Source organism: Takifugu flavidus, chromosome 12 (genome assembly GCF_003711565.1).
Source record: "Takifugu flavidus isolate HTHZ2018 chromosome 12, ASM371156v2, whole genome shotgun sequence".
NCBI classification, from domain to species: Eukaryota; Metazoa; Chordata; class Actinopteri; order Tetraodontiformes; family Tetraodontidae; genus Takifugu; species Takifugu flavidus.
In genome coordinates, this window is record NC_079531.1 from 10380589 (window position 1) to 10397429 (window position 16841).

Genomic DNA, 16841 nt, shown 5'->3' on the forward strand with positions numbered 1-16841 from the left:
TATATTTCATTTTATTGGATTGTAAATCCATGCTTAAGTTTCTGTATTAGGCCAGAGCAACCAGGACACATCTCACGGTGTGTTACTCTGTGACAAATAAAGCAATCTTGAATTTTCCTGAGTTTTCAAAGGAAAGGAACTGGTCTGTTCTGGTATGGCGGTACAATCTGAAAATGGTCTGCTCTGATCTGGCTGTTCTAAAGTGTTCAAGAAGAACCTATTTGATGACGACAGGATGTTTGCCTGATGTCATCAGTGGAACGTGTTGGGCGTGTTTGTTTAAGAGGAAGAGTCTGCTTGATGTTGGGCGGAGTTAGAGAGAGAAAAGGCTTCATATTGTCCTGCTGCTCAGACAAAAGGGAGAGAAAACTGCCATCTGGGTGATACTTTGACGCGCACGCAGAAATAGACAGACGGACAGACAGACGACCGGTCGGTCGGTTCGCAGGACGATGGGTGACCACAGCGGCCGTCGGTAGCGCTTTGTTTTCGTAGACGGACCTCCAGGATGAGCGTAGCGCTGCAGGACCTCCGGAACACAGTGAGCAGCCATACACGCGCACGCACTCTCGTATCTCCGTATGATGCGTTTGTGACTGGAAATCTATCGTTTCTCATCGTGATGAATGCATCGCGAATGTTTTACGGTCAGGGACAAAAGGATTCTGGTAATAAGTTTAGAGTTCTGAAGTTTGCAGTCTTCTACAGATGTAACATCACATAACTCGAGTATGTCGTAATAATTTTATTTAATAATGCTTTCATTTATAGTTTCCGCTCAGTAGGTAAAAAGCAACGTGACTGTTTTTTTTTATTCTGTGTTTTGTGTAACATAAAATATTGACGTGTAAATTTTGGAATATTTAGATTACTATCCTCGTCAGCAATTACGTCATGACGTTAAGTCACACACTTAAAGGTGAAGTAGATAACGAATAAGTTGAAAGCCATCAAACTGGACCTTTCATGAACCAGGGAACATAACGTTAATGGTAATTATTATTATGTCAACAACAACAACAGCAATAATAATAATATCGGATGGAAGTAATTTTGAGCATCTCCTGAAGCTGTCTGTCAGAATGTGGATCAGCTACTCCACTTCAGAACTCACCAAACTAGATTGAACACTACTCTGATTGTTCATATATCTTTAACGGCAAAGCTAATGTGAACTATGCTAATTCTGCACAGTGGAACAAAAATGCAACTGTTATACAGTCACATGCTTACAGACAGTGACTGATTAAAGATTTACATCTCCAGGATTTATTCACAGCTTATTGTGCCCTGATATGTACTTAATCAGAAAGCACAAATACATGCAGCCAGTGCTCGATAGAGATTTTAGTCACAGAGAAAAAAAACCAAACCTAAGTTAGCTGTTAAGGTCTCGGCTGAAAAAAAGCACTACAATAAGGCAGTTGGTGTCATCAAGCAGTAGTTATTTACCTCTGAATGCAATTTTTTATGGTCGAGGCAGGTAGCAATGGTTCTGCAAAAATCAAAGGAATTTTTTCCTCAGAGCCCTCGTTTGGGAGATCTTGGAGCTTTTTTCTATTCGCATCATCCAAGCAGAACCTTTTTTGCTTGTGCAATGTCTGTATTGTCTTTTCTGTTGGTGTGAAGATTGTACAGCAGCAATGGTTTTGTTTCCTGTCTACATTTTTGTGACTTCCTGTCTTGAGAATCCAGTTTCCATCTCACCAACAAAACAAAGTCCTCAACACCAAAACTTAATTTCATTTCAATCAGTGTCACTAGTTCTTGTATCAAACTGGTCTAATTTGTTGTGTTGCGGTGGCGTGGTGGTGATGTTTGAGCTGAGAGGTCAAATGAAGATTGCAGTGGCTGTTATGGAGACGGCTAAATGATAAAGTAAATCCACAGTGGCACCTGTGTCAGTTCTGACTCTCCCAGTGTGATTTTTCTCATCATTCATATTTAAAAAAAATCATTTGATCTCTGTTGTTTTCTTTCATCTGATCAAATTAATACCAATAGTCCAATCTATGACTATTGGTATTGGGACCAATTTGGATATCATCTATATTGGACTGATAATGCAGCTGTGGGCTGCATGTTAAATGGGCAGTAAACATGTCAGGAAACACCCTGGAAGCATAATTCAAGTGAAATCAATTTCCGGAATAGTTAAACAATGTGTGAAACTGTGTTTATCCTTTTGATGTTACTTTGTCGGGCCACCTTCAATTGCTGCTTGTTTGTGAGTCTTTCTGACAACAGGCAGTTTAAAAACCTGAAAGAGCAGAATCATCTGAAAGCATCCTCTGAAAAAACTGAGCAGACCATAACACCACACATCTTTTCTATAGTAGTAACCACCTTCTCCTCTCTTGACTTTCTTCTCCTTAATCTACTCACCTCATCTCTCCTCTCTTGGTTATGTCCCCCTTCACTCCCTCTCTACTGCTGCAACTGTAGTTTTTAGTTATACTTGTACTTGGTAGTTTAGGACTATATGGTAGTATTTCGTTTCACATTGGGCTCAATTGCATAGTGGCTTGATTTTTCCACTCAAAAAGTTGCTTTAGACAAAACGTTCTTCTAAATGACTAAAATATACTGTGAATGTAACCTTCTCTCAGAAAGGATTCAAGGGACCTTTCAGGAACCCTAATAATAACCCTAACCCTGTGTAATTAAATGGAATTTAAAACGTAAATAAAACATGATCGATGCTGTGAGCCAGTTGTCGTCTGTGTTAATGTGTATACAATATATTTAAGCACGTGTATGTACATATTTGCAGGTGTATATAGTATAACAATAATAGGAATCATAATATAAGAATCAACTTTATTTAGGGGTGCCTTTCGAGGCTCGCTCTCTCTCTCTGTCTCACACACACACACACACACACATATATACATGTGTAGTACACATGCAGTACATGTATGCACACATAACTATATATCAACAATACTGATCTTTTAAAAAAGAAGGGTAAAGAAATGGAGAAAGAACCAGAGAAAGATGGGGAAAGAGAGAAACACATGGAGAAACAAACAGAGAGAAGGCAAGTAGAGAGGAATAATGACAAACATGGGGAAAGACAGACACAAAATGAGAAGGAGACAGACAGAAATGGGGGGAAGAACCAGAGAGAAACACAGGGAGAAAAACAGGATGGATGGGGGGGGGGGGGGCTTATGTAAGATGCTGTGAACTCCATTTGTTGAAAGGAGATGATTCACCCATATTATCTAATTACTCACTCACTCTCTCTCACTTACTCACTAACTGTTATCCCCTAGGAACCTTGCTTGTCCATTTTTTCCCTCTTCTGCATCATCAATTAATGAGAACAGAGATGGTGAGAGACACCGACATTTATTTAGACAGGTACGAGTGCATATGCAGGTTCATGTTCAGGACTGATCTTAAAAAATTTCAGCTTAATAAAGAATGAAAGAGTTTTAACAATAAAAGCTATATCTTAACAAAGAAAGAAAAATCATGAACACTGACAGTGTCTTCACTCGTCTGTCTCTAGCAAGGCTGTAATGCTAACCTTGAGCAGGCTAACACAGCACACTATCGACTGCATTACCGCAGTGGTTTCCATGGTGACTGAACACAGTGCACGGTTGTCATGGTGAAGTTGCAGCTGATCCTGATAAGGTTTGAGAAAGTCGGACAGACAGGGAGAGTCCGATTGTGTTCTGATATTTCGGTGTCAGATCGACCCTTTAAATTTGTTGGATTAGATGCTTGGATTTTGCCAGAACAAATGTTTCTCTAAATAATTTACAAGTAGGAATAAAGTGATCCAGCAGCATTCACAATAGCATTTGTCAGCAGCACCATCAGGTTTCAATTATATCACAATAATAACCATGGTGATGCTAAGATAGACAATAAATGTGAACTGCATTCTTCTAACATCTAACTAACATCACTAGGAATTGACTTCTTCTGTTGCAGATGTCTAACTATAAGCGAGCTACTCTGGAGGAGGAAGATGTTTCTGAAGTTCCAGGTGACACAGCATCATCCCCTGACAGAGTGGAGGTCTGTAAATGTGCACAGACTGTGACAGACTGCATGTTTTCAGCAGTTTGAATGTCTTTGTGTGTCTCAGGTAGGTTTCAGGAAAGGTGGTATAGATGTTCTGGGCAGGAGGACTCGGCTGGAGGTTTTACTATTAGTCCTTCTACTGGTTACCCTACTGGCTCTGTTGGCCTGTCTATTGGTTCTGGGACTGAGATTCCATTCAGGTAACAACAGGAAGTCTCTTGCCTGACATCAGTAGATGTTAGAATTGTCTTGTGTCTTCTGTAGAGAGTGGCCGTGGAATATGTCTTTCTGAGGCATGTATCACAGTGGCTAGTCAGATGGTGGAGGCAATGGACCGCAGTGCTGACCCATGTCACGACTTCTACCAATTTGCCTGTGGAGGCTGGATGAGGAAAAACCCTCTTCCTGATGGTCGGTCCCACTGGTCTACATTCAACAGCATCGGGGAGCAAAACCAGGCACTGCTCAAGCATCTGCTAGGTAAGACAATTGTTTGACAGATGAAGCTTTCTGTGACCATGGGCAACAAAGGTTGTGATGTTCCATCTATGCCCAGCTGACACAGCTATAAAAGGTTCTGCAGCAAAAGATGTCTTTGAAAATTCAGTTCTTCTGCATCTGTTTCCTTTTTTAGAGAATGGAACTTTTAACAGTAGCAGTGAAGCAGAAAAGAAGGCTCAGTTCTACTACTTGTCCTGTCTGAACACACAGAAAATTGAGGAGCTTGGAGCTAAACCTCTTACTGAACTAATCGCCAAGGTAATGTGTTAGTCAAAGCAACGTTACCAAAAAAAACTATAACTGTAGCTCTACTGTCAACAGACATGTCAAGTTACACATCAGTTAACAACAATATTGTGTTGTTTCTAAAAGAATCTGTTTTCGAAAAGATTTTAAATCCTTATCTGTTCTAAAATAATATTAAAGAAAAAAAAATCCTGAATGTCCAGCAGCTAATCACTTGAATTGTTTTTTTTTTTTACCATATGCTGATGTCAATATCAAATTATGAATCATTAATTATGAGGATTCCATTATCCTAAATGAAGGATTAATGTGATCAGGTTGAACGTATGTATGATGTAATCAGTTAATGTGATTAGGGCTGTGGTCATCATCTGAACTCTGGACCTGCAGATCGGGGGCTGGAGCATTACGGATCCGTGGGACAAGGACAACTTCATGGAGGTTCTGAAAGTGGTTTCTGGTCCGTACAGAGCTCAGCCTTTCTTTAGTGTCGGAGTCAGTGCTGATCCAAAAAACTCCAACAGCAACATCATCCAGGTAAATCAGAGCTTTGAAGAACCACAAATATGCAGAAGTCCAACACCCAAAGTAAACGTGACCAATAGGTATCTGAGCGATTTAAGACACCTTTGAGGATGCTCAAGGTCGCCAATCAAACAAAACCAAATTCGAAACTATAAAAAATGGTATACCGGTAATACAGTAAAGGAATAACAAAGAAGAAAATGCATATAATGAAATGGAAACATTTAAGAGAACAAGAAGACAAGGGCATATTGAGAAAGGAGGGAGAGAGGGAGCAGTGCAGCCGAATGCCCCCCACATCTTGTGCTCAGGTGTGAGGTGGGGACTGACTAGCTGGGGATGATCATAGTGAGCAGGAGGGGTTGTGCATCTATGGAGGGGTTGGGTGTTCTGTATGAGATTAAAGAGGTCGGAGATGGAGGGGGTGTACTGTGTTGGTGGAAGGGGTGTGTTTGTAATCCATGTGATCTGATGATTGATGGTTGACGCATCCTTTCTTCTGTGCTGTGGGCTCTAGAAGTTTCTGTTTTGAATTTTTAGTATTACAGCTTTGATTTACTACCTTCATTTTTCAACATGCATATCAATCCCTCAAATCTTTTTCAGTGCTGTAATGATTACATTTTGTTCCGCATCACAATTTTTTAACTCACAATATATTAAAAAGTATTTTTTTTATTTCAAAATACAACAAAGATCAAGAAGGAAGATGAAATGATTATGTCTTGTTTCCATTTGAACATAGTTTACCCTTTGAGTCTAATTGATCCAAAACCTGTTCCATTCATTGTCATTCTCCATTGACAGGTGGACCAATCAGGGCTTTTCCTTCCATCCAGAGATTATTACTTGAACAAGACAGCAGATGACAAGGTGAGACTGTGATCTACCATTTTGGCGATGACTAGGAAGTAAATTGATTGGCTGCTGACTAATGAAAACATTTCAGGTGCTGGTGGCATACCTGGACTACATGGTGGAGCTGGGAACACTGCTTGGGGGAGAGAAAGGCTCAACTCATCTTCAGATGCAGCAGATTTTGGATTTTGAGAAGGCTCTCGCTAACATAACTGTGCCACAAGACCAAAGGCGAGATGAGGAGAAGATCTATCACAAAGTCTCTGTTGCAGAATTGCAAGTGAGGCTCCACAGCTGCTTGTGCATAAAGACCTACCTTTAGATAAAAGATCTCATAATTTAGGACTATTAGCTGTTTGATTATTAAAAGTGATTATTTTAAAGCTCTTGTGGTAGAGAACTCAACAAAACGTGAAGTGCTTTTCATTCACATTTTCATGTATGAGGAAATTGGTGGGGGTGCAGGTATGTGCATATCCAGATAGAAATATAAATTTAATGACCATTGAAGTTAGCACAGCCATCTTAGCAATGATAGTGCAGCACAGATCTACTTTTGATTTTGATGTGCATTCATGACAGTAACAGAAATACTGAGGGAGAAGAGCGAGCTTGATATGTGTTGTATTTAATTTGAACGTCAGTGGAAGTGTTGTCATGCAAGATCGCATAGTGCATCTTTAACACCAAAAACCATTGTCAACCTAGTTGTATAGCTAATGTGTCTTCTCTGGTGCCACCTTCAGTGTATCTTGTAAAACTAAAAGAAATTTAGTAAAATGTACAAGGCTGAAAGCAGATTTCACTCTTCTGCGGTTTTTCAGCTGCTGGCTCCAGCAGTCGACTGGTTGGAGTACCTGTCGTCCTCTCTTTCACCTCTGGATCTGAATGACACAGAACCTGTTGTCCTGTATGCCCGAGAGTATCTGCAACAGGTGTCTGACCTTATCAATAAGACAGACCGCAGGTCAGAAACAACCATCCCACTCATATGGTCCATCTGTCTCGCTACAGAATTCAGTCCAGTAGTCACATGATGCCTAATCCCCCTCGGCCCACTTGTTTGTCTCTCCAGTCTTCTAAATAATTACATGATTTGGACTCTGGTTCAGAAGACTGTGGCCAGTTTGGATCAACGCTTCGAGAATGCTCAGGACAAACTCCTGGAAAGTCTCATTGGGACCAAAAAGGTATTTTCTCCCAGTTTTCACAGGATGTAGTGGGAGATTCAATGGGTGGTCCTTTAGAAGCATCATGTAACATTTTGAGAGCAGATCCAGTTCAAGTAGAATCAGTTCGAACAAACGTCACTATTGGATAAATACTTGGAAGATTTTTGCTACCAACTGGTTTTACATAGAGATGCCAGATTGGGAAGAACTGAGTTGTTTTTAATTCTTCTGGTGCCACTATAACTAATGAGTTTGGTGTGGTTGATCAAGCCAGTTGTCCCTGTTTTTGGTTTGTTGCAGTCTTGCACCCCACGCTGGCAGACTTGTATTGAAAACACTGATGACACCCTGGGCTTTGCTCTTGGTGCGCTCTTCGTCAAGGCAACATTTGACAAAAAAAGCAAAGATATTGTGAGCAATATTCTCACCTAAAGAAAATCATTAAAGTGGAGTCTTGGGCACGATCCCTGTCTATTGTGCCAATTTTTTCAACTGTCCTTGTGTTTTTGGTAGGCTGAGGAAATGATCGATGAGATCCGATCAGCGTTTAAAGAAGCTCTGGATCGACTTGGATGGATGGACGGGACCACAAGACAGGCAGCTAAAGAAAAGGTAGATAATAGAGTTGGACAGATGGCAAAACCAGTTGTACAAACAAATTTCTAGTGTGTGATAGGTATAAGTGTTGCTGTCTCTCCAAAGGCAGATGCAATCTATGACATGATTGGTTTCCCAGAATTCATTCTGGATCCTAAAGAGCTAGATGATGTTTATGATGGGGTAAGTGAGTGACACGGGTGGAGGATGGATTAATATTCTTGCTTTTGTTAAAATCATGTGCTGATGTTACGCATGTTTTCTGATTCGGTTTCAGTATGAAGTGTCGGATGAGAGCTTCTTCCAGAACATGTTAAACTTCTATAACTTCTCCTCCCGGGTGATGGCTGACCAGCTGAGGAAGCCTCCCAACAAAGATCAGTATGTATGACCAAAACATTACCAACCTGATCCAATTAATCTCTTAAAACCATTAAAAGACCATTATTGAGACTTGGGAAGCAGAGAGAGCAGCTCGCTATCAAATAATATATAACACATAATAAAATAGAATAATAATAAAACTAATCTATAAAGATTACCAAACAACAACTAAGATTTTTTATTGCAACAATTTGGGTTCCACAAGTTCTCACTATAAAACAGCCTCCATCTCCAGTGGAAAGTGATTTTGCATTATCCAAAACATTTTGAATATGTTTTGAGTGTGCAATAAGTCACGGGCATGTTTTACGTGATAGGCAATGATGAATATATAAAATCTAAACCATGTGAAAATGTAAGCCTTCCCATATAGGATATGAAAACAGCGTCTTTGAATAACGACATTTGCATGAGACTGCAGTTAATGTACCTTCCTCTAAAAATATCAATTACTTTGACCACCAAACTTGGGTAGTCTTCATTTAAAAATGATGTCAAAGTTTGCTTTCACAATCTCCTACTAAAATCACATAAAAACATTTGTTTTTCTCTGAGAGACTTGGACTCAGAATGTGTCCTCCTGCTACATCACCATAAATCGGTTCATTGACTATGGAGGGCTATAGAGGGTCTAGCATGTCTGCATCATATTAATGAAAGATTCTTACGGTTGGGATGAGCCTAGAATCGCAAAGTTAAGTCAGTTTTTTACCAGCCACCACTGGCTGAAGTTTATCCTGTATTCCTGGTTAACAGCTTTCACATTTCCATGTTATCGCTGCTACTGGTGCAGTGATTTCACTTTAGCACACCTATTTGACATGGGGGTTGCATGTTCACCCTGCGTCTATGTGGGTTCTGTAAGTACATAATATAGATACATAAAGTATCTCTAAAGCTAAGTCATAGGTAGGTAACTTTGTGATGGCCATTGTCTACCCTGTTTTACCTGGTAGGATAGAAAACCCTGCTGGAATAGCTTTGAACCCTGTGCTATAAGTTGATTTTAGGTTCGAATGGGAGTGTGGAGTATGTACTGTATATCAGCCCTGCAATGAGCTCGTGAATTGTCTCGTATGTTTGCCCCCAGCTTCTGATCCCCTGTGCAATAAAGCAGTAGGTGATAATTGCTGCTAAAATAAGCAGCAATTATGAGCTATTGTCTCATTTGGATCATCTGAGCCTTGGATGTTGGATTGATCACCCCCACAATCAATCAGTCTAGTCACTGATCAATCTGCATGTGATTTTTTTTATTTGACATTTTTTTAAAAGTTAAAACTAAATGAGCTAATCAGCTGTTTATTGGAGACTGAAATGACCTTCCTCTCTGCTTTTCCACCGACAGATGGAGTATGACTCCTCCCACTGTAAATGCCTACTATATGCCTACCAAGAACGGAATTGTTTTTCCAGCAGGAATCCTACAAGCTCCTTTCTATGCCCATGACCACCCAAAGTTTGTCTACTTTATCCTGTCTACCTGTCTATTTGGTTTTGTTTATTGCAGTTTAGCTTGGCTTCAATGACAGTAATTATTGAGCAACATAGGTTGGGACTTGGGATTAGGGTTAACCCTACCCTGCTTTCAATGAGAAATATTAACCTACACCTTTGTTGGCAGGGCACTGAATTTTGGTGGGATTGGAGTTGTGATGGGTCATGAGCTCACACATGCTTTTGATGATCAAGGTGAGCTGTCCACTAGACGTTCTGTCACATGTTTTAGGTCCTCTAACAGGTAGTGATCTGTTCACAGCCTTACAATGAGGAAATAAATATGTGAGACTATGAAAACATTTGGTGGATTAATTTCAAGTTGAATTCTAAGAATTCTAATTATTAAAAATGAATAGAGCAATTAGAATCCAAATGGAGCCACTTCAAACAATTTACCACAAAAAAAATATTCAAGCAGTACTTTGATAGATGATCATGTATCATTCAATTTAATTCATCTTTATTTATATAGCGTCTGTTACAGTCAAAATTGGCTCTTGGCGCTTTACAGAGACCCAGGGCCTGATCCCCGCCCCCCCCCTTCCAAACAAGCAACAGGGTAGGAAAAGCTCCCGTGTAACAGGAAGAAACCTGCAGCAGGACCAGGCTCATATGGAGGGACCCTCCTGCTGATGGCCGGCTGGGTAAAGAAGGAGCAGACCCGATAAGGATAGATAAAAGAGAGAATAGGCATAGATCATCCAAATACATTAATTTCACTAAGCTATCAATACTAGGCCTGAGGAGTTCAAAGGGGTCAGAGGTCAGCAGGTCAGTACATAGCTATGGTGTTGGTGATACCTGTAGACGGGGAGAGGAGAGGAGAGGAGAGGAGAGGAGAGGAGAGGAGAGGAGAGGAGAGGAGAGGAGGAAGGGTGACAGAGGCCTGTCAGGTGATCATGTTTCTGGACCTTGGCAGCCATATTTAATGATAATTTAATTATTTAATGGGCAGCCAATGAAGAGAAGCCAGCACAGGAGTTATGTGATCGCTTTGGTTAATACCTGTCAGGATTCTAGTTGCAGCATTTTGGATTAGCTGGAGGCTTCTCAGGTAGACGTTTTAGCATCAAGCTGGATCAATAATTTCTTAATCTTATCAATGTTTCTAAAATGAAAAAGGTGCTTCGAGAGACCATTTTTAAATGTGAATTAAAAGTTGTATCTTGGGCAAAACTTACTTCAGGAAGGCAATTTATTGTCATCCAAGATTTTATGTCTTTAAGACAGGTCTGAAGCTTCACTAACTGCTCTGTCTCCTCTGGTTTCATGGATAAGTGTCATCAGCATAGCAATGAAAAATTATTCCACGCTGCTGAATAATATTTCTGATGGGAAGAATTTGCAGAGTTTAAAGGATTGTTCCAACTACAGAGCCATGTGGAACTCCATTATCTATCTGATAAAGATGATCAAACCCTGTCTAGTGCTATCCCTCTGTGAATTTTAATCAGGGGCAGAAATTACCTCTATAGTGCTTAATGTTGGTGGATAACAGTTCTGCAACGTCAGAAAAATACAACTCTGACCTGGCCTGAACCCTGCTTTGCCAGATCACTTTTGGCAAAAATACTTGAAATAAGAAAAACACCGTTCAGGGTGGGATACCATCTCTCCTAATCCTATCAAGCTCCCTGATAAAACTGTTCCAACTGTCTTCAAATGACACCTGGTAAAAGGATTCAATTCCTGCAGCCTGATGTGAAAAAGAGTACAGGAATTGAATACTTTTACTCAACTTCCTCACTATTATGGCTGAAGTGGAATCTGAAAAGTTTCTAGTTCATTCAGTAACAAACTACAAATTGCTTTGAAAAGTTTGTTAATGTCTTGCCAAAATACAGAACCATCAAATACTAATTCAATGTTAAAAATGGGTTGTTATTCCTGTAGCCTAAAGGTTGACCTATGAGAAAATGTCTTTTCCTGTTGCCAGGTCGCGAGTACGATAAAGAAGGAAATTTGAGGCCATGGTGGCAGAACTCATCAGTGGAAGCATTTCGAGAGAGAACAGAGTGTATGGTGGATCAGTACAGTCAATATCTTGTTAATACAGAACACGTCAATGGAAAACAAACGCTAGGAGAAAACATTGCAGACAACGGAGGACTAAAAGCTGCCTATCATGTTAGTATGAAAATGTAGTGAAATGAATATAGAGATGCTGGAGCTGTCAGTGCGTGGCCATGTTTTATTTTATGTCTTCAATTTTTTTATTTTGTTACCGATGCTGTTTATACTGAAGTCATTTATAGGCCCTGTACTTAATGATGAACTATCATTTACAAAACATAAATCTATTTTCTACCTCTTTTCCATTTGTCCACAAATGGACAGTTCATGGCAAGGCCAACATACAGTCATCTGCCCCTTCACACTGACATTCACACCTAAGGTCTGGTCACCAGTTCACCCCAAATAAGTGTCTGTGGACTATGGGAAGAGCTGGATAACTAGGAAACAACATGCAAACTCCACCTAGAAAAGATCCATATCGAAGGTTTGAATGTGGTACCTTCTTGTGAGGCCACAGTGCTAACCTTGGCACCACCAAGTCACCCTGAATCATGTAAACAACACACAACTATGAGGTGCGGTAACCTGCTGCATATCCATGAGCTACCATCTTTAAATTGAATTCAAATTTGTTGACTATGCCTCCAAATTCCCTAAATTTCAATCCAGTTCAGCTTCTATGGGATGTGCTGGACAAATATCTGATCCAATGACAGCCCATCTCACTAACTTAAAGGATTTAAAGGATTGATTTAGCTGCAAAATGTGACCAAGATAATTTTAAGCATGTGTCATAACATTATCCCTTATTGGTTATTGTAACTGTTTTTTACATAGTTACTTTATCATTATGTGAAGGCTTGTAAATTACTTGTGAGTAAAGGGTATTCAACAGTGTTACCTGTTTTGGTTATTAGCGTCAGGTTTTCAGCAGAATGTTTAAAACAACAGAAGCATGCTCATCTGAAATACACACATCTGTGTTCAGGCCTACCAGTCATGGGTTTGGAAGAATGGTGAGGAAAAGAGGCTTCCAGCTATCAACCTAACCAATGATCAACTTTTTTTTGTTGGATTTGCTCAGGTGAGAATTCTTTTCTCAGATGACTTGTCTTTTTTGTCATATACATAAAGGACTGTCCAGCTAGATATATAGAGATATATTATTTAGACACCTCATCAGAACATTATTGATCACAGTCACATCCATGGACCAGAACTCATCCATCCATCCATCCATCCATCTGCTTTTCCCTTATGGGTCATGGGGTAAATACAAATTTGATATATCAGAATTACTTTCTTTGTTTCATTCTTTCTTTTGTAGGTGTGGTGCTCAGTTCGTACACCAGAGAGCGCTCATGAAGGACTGGTGACTGATGCCCACAGCCCTCCACGATACAGAGTTATTGGCACACTTGCCAACTTTCCAGAATTCAGCCAACATTTCCACTGCCCTGTTGGAACACCCATGAACACAGGGAAGCGCTGTGAGGTCTGGTAAATAGATAATTCGGAGGAGGACGACTTTATTAGGTCAGGATGTTTATTAGCAGGTGGTCCTATACATTGTTCAACAGACAATTTTAGAAATGTAATTGTTGTCTGAAGTAGACATGACGAACACAATGAAGGTTATCAAGTGGACTTCTTGTGAAGAATCAAAACCAAACTCAGCGAGACATGATAGATGATAAATAGTGATAAAAGGAAAAAAAACATGTCTGATTTCTACATTATTATTGTTATTATTTTAAGTGTGTGTTACTTCACTGTGATGATTATATTATTTAAGTCAGAGCCTGACAGGAAGCTGTTGTTGAATGTTTAGAACAAGGAAACCTGATTTTCAAAATTGAAGGTTAATTAATCAATAGTTATCAGTTGTGTTTGGGGATTTAATGACTTGTTTTTGTGCAATCATGCCTTAAGTCAATATGATGGACATTTGATATGGATAATTTGGATTGAATAAATTTTAATTAAAATCTGTTCAATATGTTCTCAAGATAGATAAATGATCTTTATTTTGTATCATATATCCAATCTGTTTAATGTATTCATGTGAGATTCTTGAGGTTATTAAAAGAGTCCCAATGCTATAGGACAGTATGTAAACTTAAAAGTAGCTTCCCAAAATGTTGTATTTTATTGACCATATTAAAATGCTTGGTTTAATTAATAAAACTGTAAAATTAATTAGGCTCCAGTTGGCTATATAGCAGATTTGATTAGAATGATTGGCTAATGTTTTTGATCAGAAATTTACATTAAAATGTTTTCAGCATTAAATGTAAAATGTTGTTTTGTACAAATTGAAAACATATTGAGTAAATTGAAAAGTATTTTAACTCGAGTTTTAACATCTATCATATGAGAGATGAACAAGCACTTTAAGATTTATGTCACATCACACCACATAGGCAAACTGTCTTAAAAGCTTACAATCTCATAAAGTTGTCTTTAAAAAAGCATTGGCTATGTGTTCAGTCACAGGATGATTTTTTTCTGATCACCTTTTCACAATATGACACTATCCAGGAATTAGAAAAAGGTTCTGACTGGATCCTAAATATCTCGAAATCCTTAAATTCTTCAAACTGTGATTACAATCAAGTCTGCTAAACAAAGTTAGTAGTGTAATACGGGAACTGACTGAAACCAAACTTGGGTTTTAGAAGAAAAATTATAGTACCACTATTGCCCAGAATCCATTAAGACAAGAATCTCTCTAGCGCAACCTTTTTGAAACCAAGATATACGTCATGGGTACCGAGTCGTGTGAAGGGCTACCGCTGGACACACTCCTCTAAAATAACAAATTGTGTGTGTGTGTGTGTGTGTGTGTGTGTGTGTGTATCAATAACTTAGTAACTTAGAGTGGGTAACAGAAAAGATCAATATTCAACACTTTATTATTATTAATCTCAGCAATTCAGATGATCACTTCTACATTTGATCAGAAAAAAAAGGTCGAGTTTTCACCAGACCCTTTCAACCGTGAGAAACTAAGTCATTTTAACAATTCATAAACTATGAACCATGTTTTAAAAGGTTATGCAACATTTAAAAAAACAAAAACTTTCATATTGAATAAATCTTAACTGAACAAATCTACTGCAATTCTGCTCAAAATCTGTTAGATTTTATGAACACACTTTTTAGCTCATGGGCCTTCTCTGACTGTAGAATGATTCCCGGTGGGTAGTTAGCATTGTAGCTTTCATGACGCGTAGTGAAGCGTCGCTCCACATTGTGCTGCTTCGCCGTCATCACAGTCGCCCCACAAATGCAACATACCTTTCTTTCACAGTAGTAAAAAATTACTCTTCCTCCCATTCACTTTGAAAATGATAAATTTACTGTCTTCTTTTTGCCATGTTTTTGGGGTAGAAAATTGCACTCCATCCACCATCTTCACTGCCCGCTAGTTTATTCTCCACAAGCGCAAAGGTTCTTTCATGCGCACAATACTGACATTTGAACTAGGTCAGAGTTCACCTTCACTTTATATATATATATATATTTATTTAATTTTTTTTACATTGTCATTTTAAAATCCATGTAAATGCAGGTGTGATTTAAAAAAGTAGAAAAAAATTCTTAGACGCACGTCACTTGCGAGTTTTGCTATTTTTAGAACAGGCTTTTTTAGAACAGGGCGACTCATGTGGTCATTGCGGGCGATTTGGTGCCCACGGGCACTGTGTTGGTGACCCCTGCTCTAGCAGCAGGTGGATGTGTTGGCTACAGTAGATGGTGTGTGTGTGTGTGTGTGTGTGTGTGCGTGCGATGCTTACAATATGAGTCCTCACAAATATAAGGTTGTTAATTTATCTAACAATATATTGTCAGTAAGGGCGCATTTTTAATTAAACAATAAAGTTTGTGTCCAGAAAGGGTTGGAGCCTCTGACTCATCCAATCTCAGGGGACATTTTTGAAGATGTCTGAGCAGATGGATAAGATTTACTACTAAGTCACATTCAATCAATCATATTGATTATGTTTATATATATAATATCAGAAACAGTTGTTTCATGTACTATTTAAGGTGAGGATATTGATTTGAGGATATTATCATTTAAATGAAACCAAATCTGTTGCTTGTGTCCTTTGACCGTGCGCACTCCTTCACAGTTAACTTCAAAAGCTGATAACTGTAACACATACAACTGTCAAAACTTGTCACCCTTTGCTACCTAGAGTGGAACTGACAAGTGAAATTTTGACTTGTGGCCAATGGTCTCAGATGGTGTCTTCCTGTTAAATGATGAAGACAATAATGTTCCACAGCAGCATTATCATTATTTTCAATCTAGTGATGCCAAATTGACACTTGTTTATACTGTCTTCACTAAAACCTGATGCTAATGGGGAGAACTACTTTGGCAAGTTCAGACAACACAAAGCTTTCATCTAGTCATTTCTGAGAGTAATTAAAAATGCTGTGTTTCAGTGCAGTTCAGATTTGATTTAGTCTAATCTTAATATAATTTTTAACAAGGTTAGTTGAATCAAATATTTACATTTGTGTATAGTATAGTGGGAAACTTTCTAAACACCTGCCTTGCTCTAATCAGGATCACTTCAAACATTGTGATGGAGAGGATAGGGGAGATGGAACATCCCACTGCGATTGCCACTTTCATCTGCTGCGTGGTGGTGAAGTCTGGCAGCATAAGGCACATATGCAGGTCATGGATGTAGCTTGCCATCGTCCTGAAGTTCTGGGTGATGTAGAAGTCGTCCAGTTGGTGTAGCTCTGACCAGTTGGCATTAGTTAATTCTCGCCACACCATGCATGTTTTTCTTGTCCCTTGTTGCCCCCTCGATCTGATCATGTTCCATACATTCTGGTAAAACTGGGATCCCAGCCCCCTGGCACCTGGTAACAATGTTCTTCATCAAATTGAAAGTCATACTACGTGCCATCACTGAGAAGGAAATTGTGCTCTTGACATTCAGCAGGACTATTCTCCTGAACTGGGTGATGGTCTGT

At 39.2% G+C, this 16841-nt stretch overlaps 1 protein-coding gene across 4 annotated transcripts; it reads left to right on the plus strand.

Moving 5' to 3' along the window:
* The first annotated feature begins 261 nt into the window (after positions 1 to 261).
* ece2b (endothelin converting enzyme 2b) lies at positions 262 to 14039 on the plus strand. 4 transcript variants are annotated; one of them, XM_057050231.1, is made up of 19 exons: positions 262 to 541; positions 3949 to 4035; positions 4106 to 4241; positions 4306 to 4521; positions 4676 to 4800; positions 5179 to 5325; positions 6121 to 6186; positions 6263 to 6451; positions 6996 to 7138; positions 7247 to 7361; positions 7644 to 7754; positions 7857 to 7955; positions 8046 to 8123; positions 8218 to 8321; positions 9673 to 9783; positions 9949 to 10016; positions 11761 to 11951; positions 12829 to 12924; positions 13168 to 14039. In XM_057050231.1, the coding sequence occupies exons 1-19, from the start codon at positions 509 to 511 to the stop codon at positions 13342 to 13344; spliced, it is 2292 nt and encodes a 763-aa protein (XP_056906211.1). In that variant the 5' UTR covers positions 262 to 508; the 3' UTR covers positions 13345 to 14039. The 4 variants fall into 4 exon arrangements, 3 of the variants coding, with proteins under 3 accessions (XP_056906211.1, XP_056906212.1, XP_056906213.1); XM_057050232.1 differs by having other exon boundaries at positions 302 to 541; positions 3927 to 4035; XR_008953075.1 differs by lacking the exon at positions 11761 to 11951.
* The last annotated feature ends 2802 nt before the right edge of the window (positions 14040 to 16841 follow it).

What these genes read in the sequence shown, in the direction of transcription:
- ece2b (XM_057050231.1), top strand. Translation starts at nt 509, where the DNA reads ATGAGCGTAGCGCTGCAGGACCTCCGGAACACA. An exon ending in TATGCCCATGACCACCCAAA is followed by an intron (nt 9,784 to 9,948) that starts GTTTGTCTACTT and finishes CTTTGTTGGCAG; the next exon opens with GGCACTGAATTTTGGTGGGA. An exon ending in ACATGCTTTTGATGATCAAG is followed by an intron (nt 10,017 to 11,760) that starts GTGAGCTGTCCA and finishes TCCTGTTGCCAG; the next exon opens with GTCGCGAGTACGATAAAGAA.